The following is a 19783-nucleotide window of genomic DNA, read 5'->3' as shown; positions in this document are numbered from 1 at the left end:
CATTGAAATTTTTTCAAACACTCTGAACGACACGATACCTACAGAAATAAGTAACGAATGAACAATGAATTTGTAGATAAAAATTGAAATCTACCATTCACATCAAGTTTCGAAATATTACGGAGTAAGAGACTTTATATTAAAGAAAATGTTGCAGAAAGTTGTAGTTTTATTTTCAACTAACAACAAGTCCATATTTTTTCTCTATACGTAAACGTAACATATTGAGCAAACAAGTTTTCAGCTCAACTTTACTTGCTTTGTTCTAAATAGGTTGAAGTGAATTATCTATAATTATTTTCTACTGTTACAATTTTCTCTGATTTTCAGTAAAAACCTGCGCAAATTACCGCAGAAAAACGCTGGTCAATTTGCAAATTTTGCAATTTACCAGTCGAGTCGTAATTAGTCTAAAGGTCTCGACCAGGATTCGTCCAGATTCTACCTTGCAGCTAATTGTAAAGAGTTAAATCATAGCTGTCATTAAACAAATGCCTCGGGTGTTGTTCTACGAGAATATCTCCAAGTATATAGAGCCTAGAATTTTCTCGATGACTCAGAGTTATTGTTCGTCTCGTATCTACGCCAGGCTTTCAACTTTTACCTACTTCGACGATGAGTATTGAAAAAAAAAATAAAAAAAAAAAAAAACGCGTAATTTCACGAGTGCTGCAGTTATAAACCGATGTTGCAGCCGATTATTGGATTTTTGTAATACGAGACGAGCCATGAGGTAATTTTCAGGTATAATAATCGCAAAGCGCGTTGCGCGATCACGCAAATGAGGTAAAAAAAAAAAAAAATTTAACGGTAAATTCTTATTTATGTTTAAACATTGACCGATTAAATGACACACGAGTTTTTGAAGATGCCTAATTGTTTGCCTGTGGCAATCGGTACGATTGGTATTAGCAGCGAATTTAATTTGATTTGATGAGTTTTTTTTCTTCTTCTTTTTTTTTTTTTTATTTCTCTCTCTTTCGTCACTCGCATATTTAAAGTCACGTGAGAGCGCTCAGTCACGCAGAAGTTTAAAACTCTTGATGCGGATCGCTAGATTCTTATAGCTTTGTTTACAACTCTGCGATCACGTCGCCGATTGCTATGGGAATATTTTTATCCGGTGAGTTGCGATTTAAAAACTGTACACGGACAGGGACATTTTCTATAAGCGAGGAATCGTGGCCCGATGATGTGTCTACAGTGTAATCATAGATTTATGAACGATGACCTTGATTTCACATTTACGCATGTCAAATGGGTCGTGAAATCGATCACAGCCGGCTTAGCCTACATAGACGCGTTAAGGTATACAGAATGGCAATTCTATTCTTTTTTCCATATCCGCCGTAGTTGCAACCTCAGCTACGACTTTTCGTCGTTCTCTCCCCTCCAAAGAATCAAATGAAATCGCGAAGAGGAGAGAAGAGAAGAAATAATGGTACGCGGTGAAAATCTGACGGAAAATCGCCGGATGTGTTTAAAGTTAATTAGTCGAGGCCGCAAGGTGTCTCTTCTACGATTGCACATCTCCTCGCTGATTCCCTCACCTCGACGGTCTTTCTTTTTTAAATTTCCGTTTCTCTGTTTTTGAGTTTACGTGCTAGATCTCCACGTTTTGAAGTTTATAAAATCACCTCCGATCATTTTCAGATGGAAATTTGTCTGTGTGATCAATTTTTTTTGTCCGACGATATCTGGAGAACGAAATAACGGATTTCAATGATTTTGGCCTCGATCGACGCGGCTTTTCCAAATTTAGAACTGATTAGATTTTGGCGTTGATCGGTTCGGTAGTTTTTCAATTATTTAAATAACAAAGTTCCAAAAAATCAAATGAAAATTATGATACCTTGAGAATGGATTAATGGATTTGAATGAAAATTGGTACCGTGAGGTTCTTCGGGTCGCTAATCGAGAATATAAGGTCAGATTTGCAAAATTTAAATTTGGCGTATTCGATAAGCTGAAAAAAAAACTAAAATCATTTGGATTTTGATGAAAATTGGTATTCTTCGGTTTGTTGGGTGGCTGATCACGAATCTGAAGTCAGATTGCGAAATTCAAAATGGCGATCCAACAGGGTGGAAAAAAATCTAAAAATATTCCGATTTTGGTTAAAATTGGTAGGCCGAGGTTATTTGGGTCACCGATAAACAATCCATGATCAGATTTCTAAAACTTGTAATGGTGGTTCCATTGTAGTGGTGCAAAATACAAAAAAATCGTCATATTTTCATGTAACATGGTAGCCGAGGGCTTTAGAAGCGTTAATCACGAATCTGCATTTGTAGTTAGAAATTCGAATTGGATATTGTTCTTTTTTTCTCTATAAACTTGGAACCTGCAGTGTGAGAACGAAAAGTTTGAGGGCTGGTTCACGGCCAATCCAAAGCCACTTGTTTCCCTTTTTGCTTCCCGATGTTTTTTGACTCACTTTTGATAACTCGCTTTAAAGTTTTCTCCGATTATCGGCTGTATGGATGAATGAAATTGTTGATTGAATTGATTACGATCCATCATCTCCACGATACTTCGTCATGTGCGAAAGGTATTTCGGAATAATTATTAAGAAAACCTCGCTGAAGAGGCATGCGTGACATTTTGAGTTTACTGAATAGAAAATTGAAAGTATTTCGCATTATTTGATAAAAAAAATTCAACTGTCTTTCGAGGACACATTTTTGTCAGTGGAAATTTATTTCCGTACGTTGCGAGTACCTTCTTCACCTATTTCAAAATGTGTTCAAAATTGCTTATGCTGACACAAAAACTTTTATCCCGTAATCCCAATTGGTCCATTGATAGTCTTTTCCTCACACCGCTGAATTGTTATCAATAATTGTGTGCGCAATTTTTGTAAGTCAGGTCAAGACAGCTAGACAACGATGAGTAGAAAAATCAGTTTCCGGAAACATGACTTAGTGTGAGTCATTGCCAGACGATACCAAAAAAAAAAGAAGGTTTTAAGATATATCGTAGAAACGGTGAAAATCTAACTTCTTGGAAATACTGCGTCTGAATTTAAACACGTGTTCACACACTGCACATATGCATAAAATTGAATTTTGGCTACATTTGTTAAATAATACAAATTTTTTAGCGATAACCAGATTCCACGTGCTTCCAATTTTGAATGGCTGTGAAAAATGAACCCTGACGACAATCGTAATATTCATGCTTGTTTTAGCACTCGCGTTAATCAAATGAAAATAAGAAAATTGTTAAAAAATGATACTGTTCAAATTTTTGCACTGCGAAGAATCGATCTTTCGTGATTTCTTGACTGAGTGAGGTAAACATTTCTTGTCTTAATCATAGATGACTCTTGTCTCAGTGTGGGTGTAAATATCAAACCCACGTTCGAAGCTTTTGAAATTAATTCTACTGTCTAATTTTTCGTTCAGATGTAATTCGAGACTTGCGGATATTCAACAAATAAATTCATAGCAATTCAAAAAATCAAATCACTACACTCGTTATAATTTTGGTAAATGAAACGACTTAAATTCTGACGAAGATTTCAGTGATCCATACTTGACGAATTTTTTGGCCACAGCTATTACGTTATCAGACCTTCGATACGAAGCAAAATGTCAACGGTAATACAAACAGCAACAATGATAATGACAACGACAGCGCTACCAGCAAAATTCCCGCGCGTCATTAAGTCACAGTCGTTACTTTCGTTTCTTTTTTCTCTTCGAACCGTTATTTTTGGTTAAAGTTCGGTACTTCTGGCGAAAACCTGTTAGTCTCACGTGTATAACCGTGAACACGGTAAATCTGCGCGTCCACCTATACGTGGAACACCTCTAACGCACGAATCGTACAGCGTAAAAATTGGCTGGCGATAAAAGAGCGTATATTTTGCAAAAGCCAGCGCCCGTTAAGATTCGTCCTCCGTATAAATCTGTCCAAGGACGGTCCTCAGGTAGGTAGGTTGATAGGTAGGTACTTCACCACCTGCGCACACCACGCTGCTTTCTCGCGTGGCCGCGAACCGGCCTCCTGCAGTTCGTCCGTCAGTCCGTCGTTCCCTCCCGCGTAGCGTTGGCTCAACACAGAGTCAGACGGGACTTGCAGCCTCCGGCCGACGATCGTTTCTCGTTCTTTGCCTTCCTCGTCGATTCCCGTTCATTGCCGTATAAATTCTGTGAAAAGAAAAACCAAAAACAAAAAAAAGCAAAAAACAAAAAAAAACAACAACGGAAGGAACGTTAAATGTGAAAAAATTCACTCCTTAGATCCAGCGTATCGGTATGTCGCTGGTGTAAACGCGTTGTGCAAAAGTCACCCGGTCGTTAATTGTAAACGAAGATCGAACCATTTTCCCGCAATCGAGGATACCGAGACAAGTCTCGTACACCTCTCGCCTCCTGGAGAACCCCGAAGCTCATTTTTGTTTGTGCGGTTTACAAATTAATGTGGCTTCTGTGAGAGAGTCAAATTTTTGATTAATAAACTTTATTCGACTGCCGCACGGTGTACGACCTTTCGTTCGAGCTGCGAGAGTATTATATTTTCGCGGCAAAACACCTATTTTAATCGATTTTTTTTCTTACCTTTCACGTCTTTTCCTTCCATTTCTCTCCCTCTCTCTTTTCTATAGCCGTCTCTCTCTCTCTGTCTCTATCTCTATCTCTCTTACCGACGAGTGATAATTAAATTTGGTGATTCAGTGCGACTGGCCGAAGGAGTGAGGAGGCAAGATTCGACAGTCTATTTCGCGGTCGGAGCAACTGTAGTTGGTTCATAATTTGAGTCTCCGTGTCGGCGTGATGTTTGTTCAGTTCTAAGCGAGCTTTCCTCTGTTTTCATTTGCAATTTTTTTTATTCATTTCTTTTTTTTTTTTTTTTTTTTTTTTACACAAATCACGGTCTCCTCCCGTTGATTGTGACGAAGTGATCGAAGTTCCGGATAGCTGCGTGCTGTTTGTAGTTGTAGAATATATTTCGATATAGTAACAGTTTTTATGTGATTTAAGATAAATATTACAATCGTTAAAATTTATACTACGATTTTACCGCGTGCATAAATTTAGACTGTGTTGAGTGATGATCTGGTGATATTTGCTCGGGTTCGTTGATTCGTGGTGGAAAATCATCCAAGATTCCGTTCCTGACAAAAATGACGTCCCGCCTTCGAGGCTCGGCGAAGGAGGAACCAAAACCGACGTCATTGCTGTCGTCGAAGTCTCGGACTTACTTCAGTTCCGGTTGGGAACCGAAAGAAAAGGCCGGCTTTGATGGTTCACGGAACAAAGTTTCCCGCAAGGATTCCCGAGGGAAATACGACGGTTTCCCAGAAAGGAGCGAGGCGAAGTACGACAAGGAAACAAACGGGTACGCGTCACCGCCGGACGATGACGAGGATCCCGACCTTCTGTACAAGAGAAGTCGGGATCACTTTGGATCCTGGAACATCCATGACATCATCGGGGAAAGAGATGTGGGTCTAAAGGCGGACAGAAAGTCTCGGCTCGACTTGTTCAAGTCGAACGGAGTCGAGCAGAAGGAGAGAAAAAAGCTTTCAAACGGAAAGTCGAGGGTGAAGCACAGCTCCCCGGATCTCGATGACGCCGGGGATGATCATCCCGTTGACAGAAAATGGAGGGGAAAGAGTCGATCGCCTGATCTTGAGCGTGACAGGCACAAACTGAACAAGACGAACAACCTTCGTGACAATCCTCGACCACGTCGCGAAAGATCATCGATCAATTCACCAGATCGGCAGGATGATCGGGTAGGGGGGCATAGGCCTAGCCATCGAGCCCTGCTGAGAGAAATCGAAAATCTCGGGACCAGTCGAGGCGGTGAATCGCCCGAACGCTCGACCGAGAGAAGGTACGGCGGTAATCCGTCCCCGGAAAACAGGGACAACGATAAAATCAGGCAACTTATCAACAGGTTCAAAACCAACGAGATCCAGGAACCGCTTTGGGCTGGACGGAAGTCCGAGCAAGGTCAGAGGTCGCCGATCGGTCGGGAAAACGGCGCCAAGTTGTACCAGGCAAAAGTCAGGTCATCCTCGAGGGAGAGGCACGACGAATGGCAAAATGGAGACAAGTATGAGGATGAGCAGGTGGAAGTTCCGAGCTTCAGATCTCTGGAACGAAGGAGCGGGACCAACGGTGATTACAGGGAATCGAACGATGCTGGTTTCCGGAAAAGGAGCGACACGTATAGCCTGGAACGCTCTGGACGTCAGAGGGCTCGGGAACAGGACGAGAAGCCCAAGGAATCGTCGGGGAAGAGGAGGAGCCACGTTTACTCCGGTTCACCGGAGAAGTTCGACGTCCAGATTCAGAGGTACGAGCGAGCGCTGCCTGGACCTCGAAAGGACCCGGAATTGGGGAGGAAGAATTCGCACTCCGGTAGGGAACGGGAGCCGGAAGTCAGGCGGCGGAGTTCCCTGAAGGTTAGGGATGAGCTGACGCAGAGCCAGGAGAGAAACGGGAGGCACATGCGACCTCTGACCCCGCCTGATGATAGGGATCTCAAATTCGAGGATGAGAGAAGATCCGCGACGTACAACGCGAAGGATTGGTACGAGTCGAACAAGCAATTCGGTGTAAAGTACCTGCAGGAAAACAGCAAACTCAGGTCACCCGATCGCGTCAATTATGATCAGCACGAGGAGGAATACGTGCGACGAAACCGCAGTCCGATCAAGGAAACGTACAGCTTCGGGGAAGGCAGGGTCGGGGATCAGTCCGAGGATGATCAATTTCGGGAGAGGTTTGCCTCACCGCCTAGGATGGAAGCCGTTGAATCTACTCACGAACGTGGTCGCGGGGAGTTGAGGACCAGCAGGAAGTCGACCCGGAGTACGGTCGAAGTTGACAGAGGTCTTCAGCATCAGAATGGACGGAGAAACGAGCCGGTTACCATTAGGATTCGTAACCCGTCGGAGGACCATTACTCGAACGAGGGGCGATCGAAACGTGGCGCGCTCTTTACCGAGGAAACAAACAACGGCATCAGGAACAACCGGAGAAACGACAACGAGAACCACTCGCCGAAAAGGGGGGACATGGATAGATTGGATTGGACAAGCGCTAGCACACCTGCCAGAAAAATGTGGAGCTACAGAGAAGGGGTACGAGGATGAGTTGAAACTTTATTGTTTTTCTTGTTTTTTCGTTCCTTTTTCAACTTCCGTCAGCCTGTTGATCTCTGACATCTCGTAGGCCGCCACACAGTCCCGATCATGCTGGGTGTAAATGGAGGCGCACGATATTTATTAACATGCGCGATGATCGTGGGCCGAGCGAGTTTCTGCGCACGAGTGACCAGTTACTTATACACTATATTTTTCACACCTCACGTCACTTTCCGCAGCAGCAACGCGTTGAAAAAAAAAAAATGTAAAAAGAAACCACCGCCAAGATTTCGTTACATAAGATGCGGAGTTGCTTAATATACGTCACGTAAATGTCACCACACGCCTCCATATGCTTACTTACCATATATTGTGTAGGACTCCATAGGACACGTTGTTAGATACGATCTCTCCGTGTCGACGTGCGTCGCTTATGTGTTTCATAAAATTGGCCTTTGTACTCCTGCAAGCTCGGATGTGTCCAACCAATCGGCTAACGCGCTAACAATAGCTGTCAAAAAAGAGCACGTTAAAAAAATACCCACTTTCATCATACCAAAACTCCGTTGTACGATGATCGGGACTCAAATCCGATCAACGCAACGACGTCCGGTCCATATCGATGAATTGCTTCGCGATACCGTTACTGATCATTCATTTATTTGCTCGTCACTGCCGTTATTCTTCTCACCTCTTCTCAGGCCTTCCGACTTTATACATTTCTATCGACGGACAAGGCTTGGGAGATTTCTTTGTGCCTCGTATATACGAATTTCTGTTCATTTGAAACAAGTTCGTTACGTTTTTTCCTTTTTGAATCAGCTCAATACCTCTTTACATCCGCCGTCTCTTCGTTGGCTTGACTTTGCTTCCACGATGAAGATGCTGTCGCAGAATGTTGCCGATGCTTTCGTGTTGCGAGTTCGTTAACCTAGGTATGCGTCAATGTGAAAAGAAGTATGATAATTAGTAAGAATCATTTGCGATCGTTATTCAAGATGACTAAATATAGCCGGGTGCAGATATCAGCTAGTATTCCTCCCGGCTATTCAATATTTGGCTATACGCCACACGACCGACTCGCACACGTGGGCAGTGACCATATTTGCAAAGAGAAGGCCTGGTTCGCCTGTTGCTTCTATTGCCGTCGCTGCTGCAGCACGTAGGTATAACCAATGTAGGTACACACGACACGTCGACAGATGCGCCTCCACGGATTTTCTCAAAATCCAAATCCATGGCAACGTACATAAACCTGGCCACGTTTCACAGTCGAACAGCAAAATGGAAAGTCACTGCTATAGCGGTGGGCACTTTGTTATTTCTTTTGAAAAGACAGACCAAGCTCACGTCGCACCATCGATGCATGTCTGAATCATTGTCAGTCTCGCTTACAGCCGGTTAATTACAACAAGCAGTCGCTTGTCGTGCATGCACACGAAACCGGATCGAATCTGCATATCGTTGAGTCGTGTGCACGCGGTCGTTGCTCGAGGTAGCCGAGTGGAGTTGGATCTAAATGAGGATCATTTGCAATTATCAGTTTTCCTATGAAGGTCCGAAGGTGCTCGAACACTTCGACGTCGTTCGGCGATGAAATATGCTCTATGCTTTGTGGTTTACAATTGTAAATGACGGCGATGATCGTCTCGATTATTATCACGTATGCACATCGCAATTTCTACTCGTCCGCATTGTCACACTGAGCGGTTTATGCGTGATAAGTACACGAGTGCAACACGTCCCCCTGCCTACGAATACATTACAGAGATGACGATCGAAGCGGAAACCTTTCACCAGACGATTTTGTAAGGCAAAATTTAACGACGATTTTATAAATATACAACGTTCAATCTTTGCGGCTAGCTTTCATGACTATAAGCTGGTTATGCACCAAAGTTATATTGTTCTGAAAGTTATTCGTGTCGTTGAAACGCTGATTAGACACGCCGATCAAAACGGGTTGTTAGTAATCCTTCTACTCTCAGATTTTATAGCACAAGTTTCATTGTTCGTTTCTTCCATTTCCTTGACGAAAAATCAACATATCGAAATCTATGTGGCCATTCAATAGGCTGAAAGTCTAAATTATCATTACCGTAAGATGCCAATCAGATATCGCTTTGTGCTATTTTTAGCAATTTTAGACCCCCCCTTCATGAAAATTGACAGTAACACTCATGGGAATTGGGTTCGAATATATTCCGAAGACTCATGAACTTGATAGATCCCTATCTCATTCGATGCATACTTGAAATTGAATGGAACGAATTCCTATGATTGCGACTGAAACTTATCAATAGAGAGATTTAATTTTTTACGGTGTCTGGTTTGTGGTGATTCTCACCGCATTTTTCAAATAATTGTATTTAAGGTACTGTATGTATTCTTGCATCAACGCGTGTAAGTTTTGTACGAAAATTGTTCAGAATGTGCGTATTTGCTTATGACATTTGTACAGTTTACCGTTAGCACAGTTTATTCGTTTAACACGAAATTCCTAATTTCACTTCTTCACCTCATTCTGATAAAAATAAATTTCTACCTCGACGGTCTGTGGTTTGAACTTTTTCGAAATGTCAGGTGAACATTAAAAAAAACTTCGATACGTGAACACGTTGCAGTATAACTTGTAGTTTTATAGCCACACGAGGAAAGCGATCTACTGTAATCTATGGCAATTTGGGCATCGCAATAGGTACCGAAAGATCAACAAATGTCGGTAGCTAGGTTGCAGTGGATATAAATGTACATGATGCACGTGATTCACATGCCATCAATTGGATATACGTGAGTAGTCGGTATACGTTCACCATGAGCTTCGAGCATGCGAAATCAATCGCACGATTTATAGTTGCACGATTAGTCTGCCGGAGACAAGTCTCTTTGTCGCAACGAAATTGGAGCATGTCTATCCAGCGATTGTGCAAGAAAGATTAATCTCACGGGTGATTGTAGGTACCTACACTCGCTTTTTTCTTTGTGTTTTTATTTTTCTATCCGGACAAGCAGCGGTGGTAGCAGCAGCAGCAACAGCAGCTGTAGGAGCAGGAGCAGTAGAAAGTAAAAGTTTGTTTGTACCACCGGACGTGATTCGATGTGTCATGGCACTGGACATTTTACGCCAGTAAGTTTATACGCGGCACTCGAATCGTTTCGCCTTGGAATCTCGGGGGGCTGTAAAAACACCCCCCGTACTTAACCTTATCGATAATATGCCAGGTATTGCACGCGTAATATTCGACGTAATGGTGCTTGCATTTTATGGTTTTTATACCTGCGGTCGGTTTATTTATAGATTTTATGCAAAGTGATCAGGCTGCTTCACGCTTTTTATTTTACACGCCACCGTTCGAATCGCACCAAGCGTGCACTTTTATCCCCTCGAGGAAGTATTGCACTCGTATGTACCGTCCATGACGCAGGCGTGACTTGGATCAAAGGAACCATTTGGATATTTTGTACCAAGTGTATTATGCAACTTGGGTTAGATTTTGGACTCGTCTGCTAGCAACAATATGTTCTCACTGAAATTGTCAATATCAGTGTAATCATGTACTCATGATATTGATTCCTTATTCTTAGTTCACCGTAGTTTGCATCATGTCATCATTGTACAAGCCAGCAGATTTTGACTGATTGACTGTACTGGCTTTTTAGTATCATAATTTGAACCTTTATCTTTTTGCGTCAAACTATTTTGTCTGCATTGGAAACGGCAATTAAAACTCAAAGCGAGACATCACGGACAAGAATCTTGGCTTTTAGACTTCTGAAGCGCCGATTACTTTTTCCAACAGTTCATAAATTCCCTTTGTCCAGAACATGGTTCTTCTTTGCTCCAAGTTCCTTCTACCCAGCGATGCAGAATTGAAAAGGGGACCCAATGCTGCACTGAACAGGATACGTTTTACGTAGCTAGAACGTGTGAAATCCAACTTGGGAAAAAAGCATCGCAGGGTGTAGAACGAGCGTACTTATCTACGTAAGCAAAACATAGCTCATTGTATTCCATTTTACTGAGACACATTAAGTCTTTGAAACAAAGTGGTTGGTTTTGCCCACTATCCCCTGACTGTACCCTGTTATTGTATAAGTACTAGTTAAGCGTACCTGCGAACCAAGCAAGGCATATTCACAGCTCCGGTTGAACTGGTATTTCAAGGTTGTCTTCGACCGCTGTTACCGACGTCCTGCAGCAGATCGAAACGTTTTTCTTTCTCCGATCCCTATTCTCAATCCTTGTGTGTGATCCGAACCAGTCTATAATCTCGGTTCTAGTAGCTCGTACCCAGTAGCCACTTTTATCTTTACCCGCTTATGTCTCGCTTGTTTTCAAATTCCTTTTTTTACAACAGCGGAACGGATTTATGTCCATCCACTTTGCATCTCAGGTGAGATGACGTCACACGTCGAACCAGCTAAGGATCGCTATCCTCAGATGTGTCCCCTACCTTGAAACCTTGGTCATGTGCGTGTGTATGCTGTTGAGAACCTTGTGACGTCATTGCTATCTTTTTTTTCCGTCAAACGAAGTTGTAACGCTGGATTTATTCTACGAATCGCGATAATCTACAGCCGACGGTCAAAGAGTGACATTTTTCTCGGAACACGCGTTCTGAACACGGTTTACTCGAATCTGCGGTTATTATTTCCTAAATCTCTGTCAAACGATTAATGATCAGTTTGATTTATGATGCGCAGATATGTTTTCAGTGGTCATCCTTCTGACGCATATTGATTCTACACGTTGACGCTGTTGTACCCTTGAGAATCGAGCGAAAATCAAATTATATAAGCGAATAACGTCACTCGGCGATCGAGTATTGGCTTTTCACAATTGGTACTCATTGACAGTCACTCTGTTCGCTTTGATTAAACAGCACAAACTGATTTTGGCTTTATCTCGCGACATCGAGCCAGCGTTCCCTAGTTCTATGCTAACTCTAATTAGCTCTATTATTCCCTGTAGAAATATTTTCATTACGTGAAACGCACAGCTTATTGTAGTCAATCTCTGAGTACCCGGAGAGCTGAATTCAACGAGTGATAAAATATCAGCGGTGAAAATAAGAGGCCGTATAATACACGGGATAAATAACAAGAAGCCCGTATAAAAACCGAATATAAAATGTGTTAAAAAGTAACGCAATAATTGAGCTCGTATTTATAATGTGACTCTTAACCAAGTTGCCATAAAACGGTTACCGTGATAATTATTGTCGTTCGCTTCACGCTTGAGGTGACTTGAACGATTGGCATTATCGCTTGTTACTTTACTCTACGTTAAGCTGCGACAAGACCGCGGTTACATTAACGAAGCTGAAAGACCAACGTTGCGGTTCTGTGCTCTGCCGCCACATTGCGAAGATATCTTATTCTCTGAAAACGATTAATCCTCCAGCAGCTCACTATTTTAACTCAGCCCAAGGAGAAATTTCTCTCTGTCATTAAAAATAAATGTAGAAAAAAGAAACCGAAAAAAAAGGAAGGAAACAACTCGTAAGGGAACGCTGTCGCATATATGTCAGAGAGGGGAGCAAGAATTATGCGGAGGATTTTGCATCCACCCACGTACTTAAATACTGCCGTTTATAATCCTGATACTTTGTACATCCTGCGCATAAAGAGGATTACGCGTACGTACATATAAAACCTGGGCATCTTGGGATTATTATTCTGTAGAGAAATACCGGAAATTTTTCTTAAAAGTGTTCAAGTCAGCGCATTCATCTTTTTAACGTTCAAGCTTCGAGATCAATTCTCGCAATTTAAACAGTGTCAACGTGTCAACTGTTACGAACGTGTTCTTCGTTATTTCATTTTCGCAATCTCTTGAAGCGCTTTCTTTCATTTGTACGTAACGTATTTAGGAAATATTTATTTCTCGAGAATAGAATCCAGTATCTCTTCGATGCGTTAATTTTTCAGCAACTTCAAGTATTCCGAATCTTCCTTGGAACAATTCTATAATGTTTGAAAATATGGTATAACGATATTCATAGTTAGTAGCAGATAACTAACTACTGGTCGCAGAAAATTCAAACGACTTCACTCCATGTGGCTGAAGTTACTGTAACGATGCATGTTGAGGACAAATCGTCACTTCGAACCATTAAAACTGTATGAAATTTAGTAAACCATACTGAACCAAACATATCCACATTTTTCAAAAGCCAACTCCTTGAAAGTCATTCTGAAATTGTAAAATAATGAATAGCTTCCCGACGTTCGGTGACGTTAACGTTACTTACTTCGACCTCGGTTCACTCCTTACCTTGTAGCGATCGGGGAAGTGAGTGGAGTTGGTACGTTAAGATTCATGGAATTTTCTGGAAATTTAAAACCTCTACCGTGTAACCGCAGGGACATGCTGAAGTGTAACAAGATGTACGGGAACGCACGCATCCACCATCAAATGCCTGAACCGCTTGGACGGAGTTCAAGAATGCGAAGAGACCTGTGACTAATTTCTGAAGAGCTGTACATAATTTACTTTTGTCTAGGTCAGGAATCTGCTATATGTAGATACGCAGCGCTTGAGCTAAATATCCACACGCAATGCAATCTCGAATATTCTGAATCATCCTCCATGATGCATGCGTTCCGGACCTTCTTTTATGATAGTCTATTTGTGAGCTTCACGCGCAAGGCTCAAGTCTAATTATTGCAAGATCGAATAATCCTTAGGGTAAGCAGCAGAGAAGTAGGAAGGATGATATTTTCAGTTTTTCATATCGATGATCGTGTCTTTCATTCTGGTCCGTTTAACAAGTCGCTCGTTTCACGCATGGCGAAAGCGATCGAAACCAAACGATGAGTGATTTGGTGACTAAGAGACACGACTAAATTCGGTTGAGATTTAGGTAGAGGCGAAAAAAAGAAGAAACAAGGGGAAAAGAAACACTTGACATTGAGCCAAGACAGGTGGCAAGTAGCCCGAAACTCAATATTCCGAATGCCGTACGGAAATATATTTACTGTGTCAATTTTACCCAACGGTGATGATCAAAAAGTTGCGCAGACCAGCTGGTATATTATCAAGTTATACTTTTATACTTTTTGACAAGTGGTCGTTGTACGTTAATCCTTTCACTATTTCACAATTGGTGGAATAATGCAAGTATAACTGCAGGCAGTAAAACGAACGACATGTCTACGGTAGTTTTGAGCCGGCTACCGTCACCTAGCCTCGTGGCATATTCTATTTTCCGAATTTTAATGAAAAACTCTTTATTTTTAGGGGGCGCAAATCACGGACATCGACAAGGGTCAACCTTGTTTAAAGTGCGAAGATGCCTGTTCCGGTTTTCTTCAGCATACTTGGAGGTGAGTCTTCATCTATTCGAACAATAAGTATAACTGTAGAATCGACTTATCATCGTTCGTCAGAGGTTAAATGTTACAACCAAACGTCACTCGGCCCGTTTCGATATCCTTGAAAGTTATCTGAATAAGGAAGGAAGTTGCGGGAAATCGAAAGAGGCCTCCGTAGTTACCCGATACGGCTGTCTTCCCTGCAACTTCCTGCTGTCAGTCATGAGAATTGAAGACTTCCGTGATCGGGAACTCTTCGTTGACCTAACCAATCGTACAGGTCAATGTCATTCCGAACAATGTTTTTTCCTCGTTCGGAACTGCTCGTCCTCAGAGATGCGGAGATCGAATCGCGCATCTCACTTGACGGATAAGTGACAGAAAGAGTCGGCAGGTAACAAACAGGCTTTCTGTAATAGCAAGCCTTTAACCAGAATTGTAGAATCGGTAATAATGCAGGGAAAAAACTTTTTAATGTACAGTGTACGCACCACTCAATCCTTCTTTCCATGAATAACCACAAGGGTCGATATATTATGTGATTAATTCGGACTTCCCGGAGAACGATTCTGCTTTGTACGTTTTATCGCTAAATCCTTTTTGCCGACGAGCTTAAATCTCAAATTTTGCCGACGATGACGTGTAGAATGACTCGTCGCAGAATCGCGGACGCAAGCGACGCCTGCAGTGCCTGCAACCCAACTGACATTGGCGTGTTGTGCGACAGGCGTTTCTCAGATACAACATGCATACGTGTTACGTTGGGTTCGACGTCGAGTGGTCTCCGCTGGTGGGAAACGGCTTGGAAATATTACACGTACCTCGGTAAATAGGTGTATAATTAAGTTCATACCTACGTAATCTGGAAATTTCATCCTACCGAGGTGTTTTACCGCAAAATTTACGGTTAGAAATCTGCTGCTGCAGCTGAGACGTTCGTTGCAGGCAATCATAGCGGCTCCGGGAAATAGGCGAATGAAGTGTTGAATCATGCTGTGATGCTGCAGGAACTGCTGCGAGAAGCGAGAGGCATTGCGGCATCTTCATCTAACCTACACTACTCGTACACCACAACTTAATAATGGTAAAATACAAGACGGGGAGATCATTTACGGAATCATGCGATGCAATACCAGCAGATATTACACCGCACTGTAATAATATCAGGCGAGTTCAACAGTCTGTTAGATCTAGAGCATTTTTGCGAAAACATTAACTATGCATTTCTATGGAAAGCATGCACATGATTTCTTTTTGTGGTTGGTTATTACTTTTGTTTTCTTCTTCATCAACAAGCTGCGATTAGGTATACATGTCGAAGACTTTCAAACAAGCAATGATGGTTATCTTTTGTTCATCATTGAAAATACGTAAATATCAGTTCGAAAACCGTAGGAGGAAAGGAGATTATTCAAAACGTGAAGAAGGGAGAATTATTGCAGCTGTTGCGTGGCTGTCTCCGTACCGTCGTTATAAGCTTAATTTCCTTCTCTAGTTTCACTTCATGTTCTCGTATGTATAAAATGTTTCACCGTAGGTTATAACCGGCTTCTGGCTTTCCAGGTTTCGACGAAAAAAAGAAACAACGAAAACAAAGTGTAATAAAAAAGGGAGCATAACGGATTAAGCTGTGAACATTGAAACACTCTCACTGTCGATTAATCGTATGCAAGAACGTTAATTGAATTCAATCAACTCATTTCCAGTACAGTGCTCTCTGATACTCCGAAATCCCCAACTGGACATACGAGCTTAACCAACAACGAGAGTGTCAGACCTCGGGATCACGGATTTTGCTGAAACTTTTAGGGGTGTTTTTTACACCAAAATATAGAGCTTCTCGTGTGTAGCTTCATCCATTGGACCTCTTTTCACTCGGGTCAACATTGACTAAATTGGCAGTACGATGAATGAAATTCCGCAATAAACGAAACCTGTTGTAGACTTTTTCCTTAAATATCAATTTTTCTTGTCCTCTGTTTCAGTCTTGGTGATAGGTTCTTACTTTAAACTGTGAATTTCCGACAACCCGATCTGTCGTAAATTGAACAAATTAAGGCCCAATGAATAAATTCAACCATGAGAAGTCCCAACCATTGGGCTAAAGAAACACCCCTGGAAGTTTCAGCAAAATCCATGATCTGGAGGTCTGATACTTTCCTCGCACTTGTACGCAAATCCACCATAACGATAAAAAGTGTAGATACGTCAAAAATAGATTCCCCTCGTGTATCAAGCGAGGCAATTCGTCGTACCATTCGATGGATCGTAACTTGTAACCTCCGTTGATTCGTTTCAAAGATTGCTGCGTTGACCGATTTGCAGCAGCTGTTTGCGCCATGTTTCATTTTCACTTCGTATCGGCGCCCGACTGGACAATTGAGCGGTGTTAATAAGGATGCGGTAAATTCAACTGCTGTGCAGAGTTACTTTGCTGCTGCATCGTGTGTAAGTGTTACCGCAAACTATGTTCAATTGGAACGTTTGTCACCGAGCGCAAACCGTTGTTGTTCTCTCTGCCAGAGTAGAAAGAAAAAAAAAAAAAAAATTTCCCACTTCGTTGGTACAGCTTTCTTCCTGTACCACGGATGCTGGTTAAATTCAGACGTGGGGCTGTAAATTTACGACGTCACATCTCGAGCCGTGACGAATTTCAGAGGGATTTGAAGCGGGGGCTCTGAAACGCCTGACTTTACCGCTAGACAAAATTTATATCATAATTTTCTGCCCAGTTGCGCATTTGGCAGGTTAGAGCATACCTCATCTACTTTCTAGACGCCGGACTGCAATCCGCATAATCTCGCGTAGTAGTGGCTATTTGAATAATTCTAACAGGAGTAATTTGTTAGCCTGAGAAAGCTAGAGACCGTCCAAATTTTTTTATTACGTTCGATGTGTGTTTATCGAACCTTTTTGATAGTTGATATTTCCTTTTGCGTACAATAATTTAGCTAGTATCAATATGCATTGACCATAAACTAATTTTAATCATGTAATTGTTCATTTGCTGGTTGAATAATTTTTTTATGCTCAAACGTTAGGAAATTTTGATTAATCTTAGCGATTAATTGTTTAGGATTTTTGGTGACAAGTGAGATTCAGAGTAGGTGCAGATTTTCTGGCGAATCATTGCTGAATAATTAGAGCGATTCCTAATTCAAGTAAATCCATCCAAGTACAGAGTCTGTTTATAAGACGGAATGTCTCGTGGTCGAATTGAGTCAAAGAGCTATTGTTACAAGAAATTAGGTCAACTCGGTGCTTAGATTTCAGACACTTTGGTCTTTAGCTGTTTAGACGAATTGCCTTAGGGACCGAATGTACTTGTAAATATTTTCACACGTCGGTATTCAGTTTTAACAATTGTAGCCAAATTGAAATTTACAAGTCGTGGAAATTTTGTTAAAAAGAAATGATCAATCCAGGGTACTTTCTGCAACGTCAAAGAACTCTATCATGTACATCTGAAAATGGTCTGGATTTCAACAATTAGAAACGAAAACATGGAAAATCCGCGCAGCGGTCGACTTGATTTTATACAACTGATTTTTTCTTTGACTAAAGAATTTGATGTCGATACGGATAAAGAATTGAAAATATCTCGTTTGCGCATGATTACCGTGTTAAAAAAATTTCCGACGACTTACAACCGAGTAGCTGTAATTCAACTGATGTGCCAAAAGGTCGTATTTTTTTTTTTTTCTTTTGTTTTTGTCCCAATACTCCTGCTCCTCTTTGACGTCTATACATACACTCCTTGACTTGGCAGTCGACCGTTTAAACCACTCTTTTTAAATCGACCACTTCTCTTTCGTCGACTCCAGTGAAACCACGTGCTCGGTATTTATAGTTTTACAGCATGCTATTTAGCTGACTGAAATCAGACCACATCGCCGCAACGACACCGAATCGTATACGAATTTATGTACCTATACCTATAACAATATAAAATCAGCTGAACCGCAACGAGATTCTGAGTTGCGATTGAAACGCGATATCAATTTTTATATTTTCCGCGTAAGTTAACGTCCGGCTGACGTTTGTTTAGACATTTGCCGGCTTTCCGTTCAGTCACGTTTGGCAGACGAGTTGTATCAATCGGTTTTTATTAAAAAATTTATTTTCCGTTACATCCTGTTCGACTTTCGTTTTATTTTGAAAACCGTTTGAATCGTAGCGACAATTTGGCACCAGCTGCGAAATATGTATCACAATAACGTACACAGGTATGCCTGAGCGAATTTACCAACGTATTATTTCCGTGACAATTAGTAGTACCGAGGGTGCGGAATAATTTTCACGCATCTTTTAACTCCTATTTTAATTTTCTATTTCCGTTTTTCAATCAGGCTATTTGCGAACGCGTGCGAATCCCGCGTTTCGCTCGCCAAACTTTAAATTCTAGAAGCAGCGGTCAGGTCCAGTTTATTTCGGACTGTTGGGCGGTGCGCACAGGTTGTAAGGGTGCGTGGAAAATGCGTTACGCACCGTGAGGTAAGCTGTCACGAACACACGAGTTATACTTTTTCACGTCAACAGTTTGCGCGAATCCGTAGTTTCCAGTATAAACGTTGCTGAAGTTTGGTTGAAAAGTTATTAACTGACATATGTGAGGCTAGAGGAATAACTGCACAAGTTCCGGTTGAGGTGTTCGGAAAAGAGCAAGAGAACAACAGGCGACGAGTGATATGGAGTCATACCATAAACGCGAAACGACGGTGTATTGACGAAATGCCGATCCATCAGCGAAGCTGTTAGAGCTAATTGCTCGGTGGGTAAACATTCGGTCATGTAAACAGTATCGAGTGACCTCGTCGACTTATCCAATTAAGGACCTTTCATACAATCACACTGAATCCCTTATCCGAGCGTGTATTGGAAGATTGCTCTAGGAAAGCACGGTATCGACACTTGCACTTTAAACTCGTGAGAAAAATTGACGACGAGGTTGAAAGTAGCAGCCGGAATTAGCAGCCAAACGTTCCAATGTTCATTCGAACAAGGATGTAAAGTCCAAAAATGAAAATTTTGTGAAATATGTACTTTGAATTATGAGGATAAAACTGAACTGCATTTTTTATATTTCCAAAAAGCTTAACGCGTTTGCCCGGTAACTCTGGCTGCAAGCTTCAGCTTCGTAAATTGACGGAGCAAAAGCATTTCTCGATGGGATGGAAAGTAGATAAAGCCACGCGTCGATCAAGCGTCTACGGTACAAGGGTCAAAGAGCGAACTGTAGCGACTTTCACCAGCCTTATTACCCTGTTGTGTGCGTTTGAATTGAATATGACACAAAGCGCCAATCAGCGTGACTCGTCACTGAACGACAGGATTTGATCGAATTTAGGAACGTTTGAACCC

At 41.8% G+C, this 19783-nt stretch overlaps 1 protein-coding gene across 4 annotated transcripts in view; it reads left to right on the top strand.

Moving 5' to 3' along the window:
• Positions 1–19783, top strand: part of LOC124180219 (four and a half LIM domains protein 2) — a 139928-nt gene that overhangs the window by 33048 nt on the left and 87097 nt on the right. Inside the window, exons 1-2 of one of the 4 annotated variants that reach the window (XM_046565458.1) lie at positions 4877–7102; positions 14349–14438. In XM_046565458.1, the coding sequence (XP_046421414.1) occupies positions 5132–7102; positions 14349–14438 (2061 nt within the window). In that variant the 5' untranslated portion in view covers positions 4877–5131. Of the gene's footprint in view, positions 1–4876; positions 7103–14348; positions 14439–19783 lie in introns of those variants that run through there. The other 3 variants (XM_046565533.1, XM_046565487.1, XM_046565525.1) reach the window with 3 other exon arrangements.

Source organism: Neodiprion fabricii, chromosome 1 (genome assembly GCF_021155785.1).
Source record: "Neodiprion fabricii isolate iyNeoFabr1 chromosome 1, iyNeoFabr1.1, whole genome shotgun sequence".
NCBI classification, from domain to species: Eukaryota; Metazoa; Arthropoda; class Insecta; order Hymenoptera; family Diprionidae; genus Neodiprion; species Neodiprion fabricii.
The sequence above is the reverse complement of the archived record's forward strand: the minus strand, read 5'-3'. Positions and strand labels throughout refer to the sequence as shown.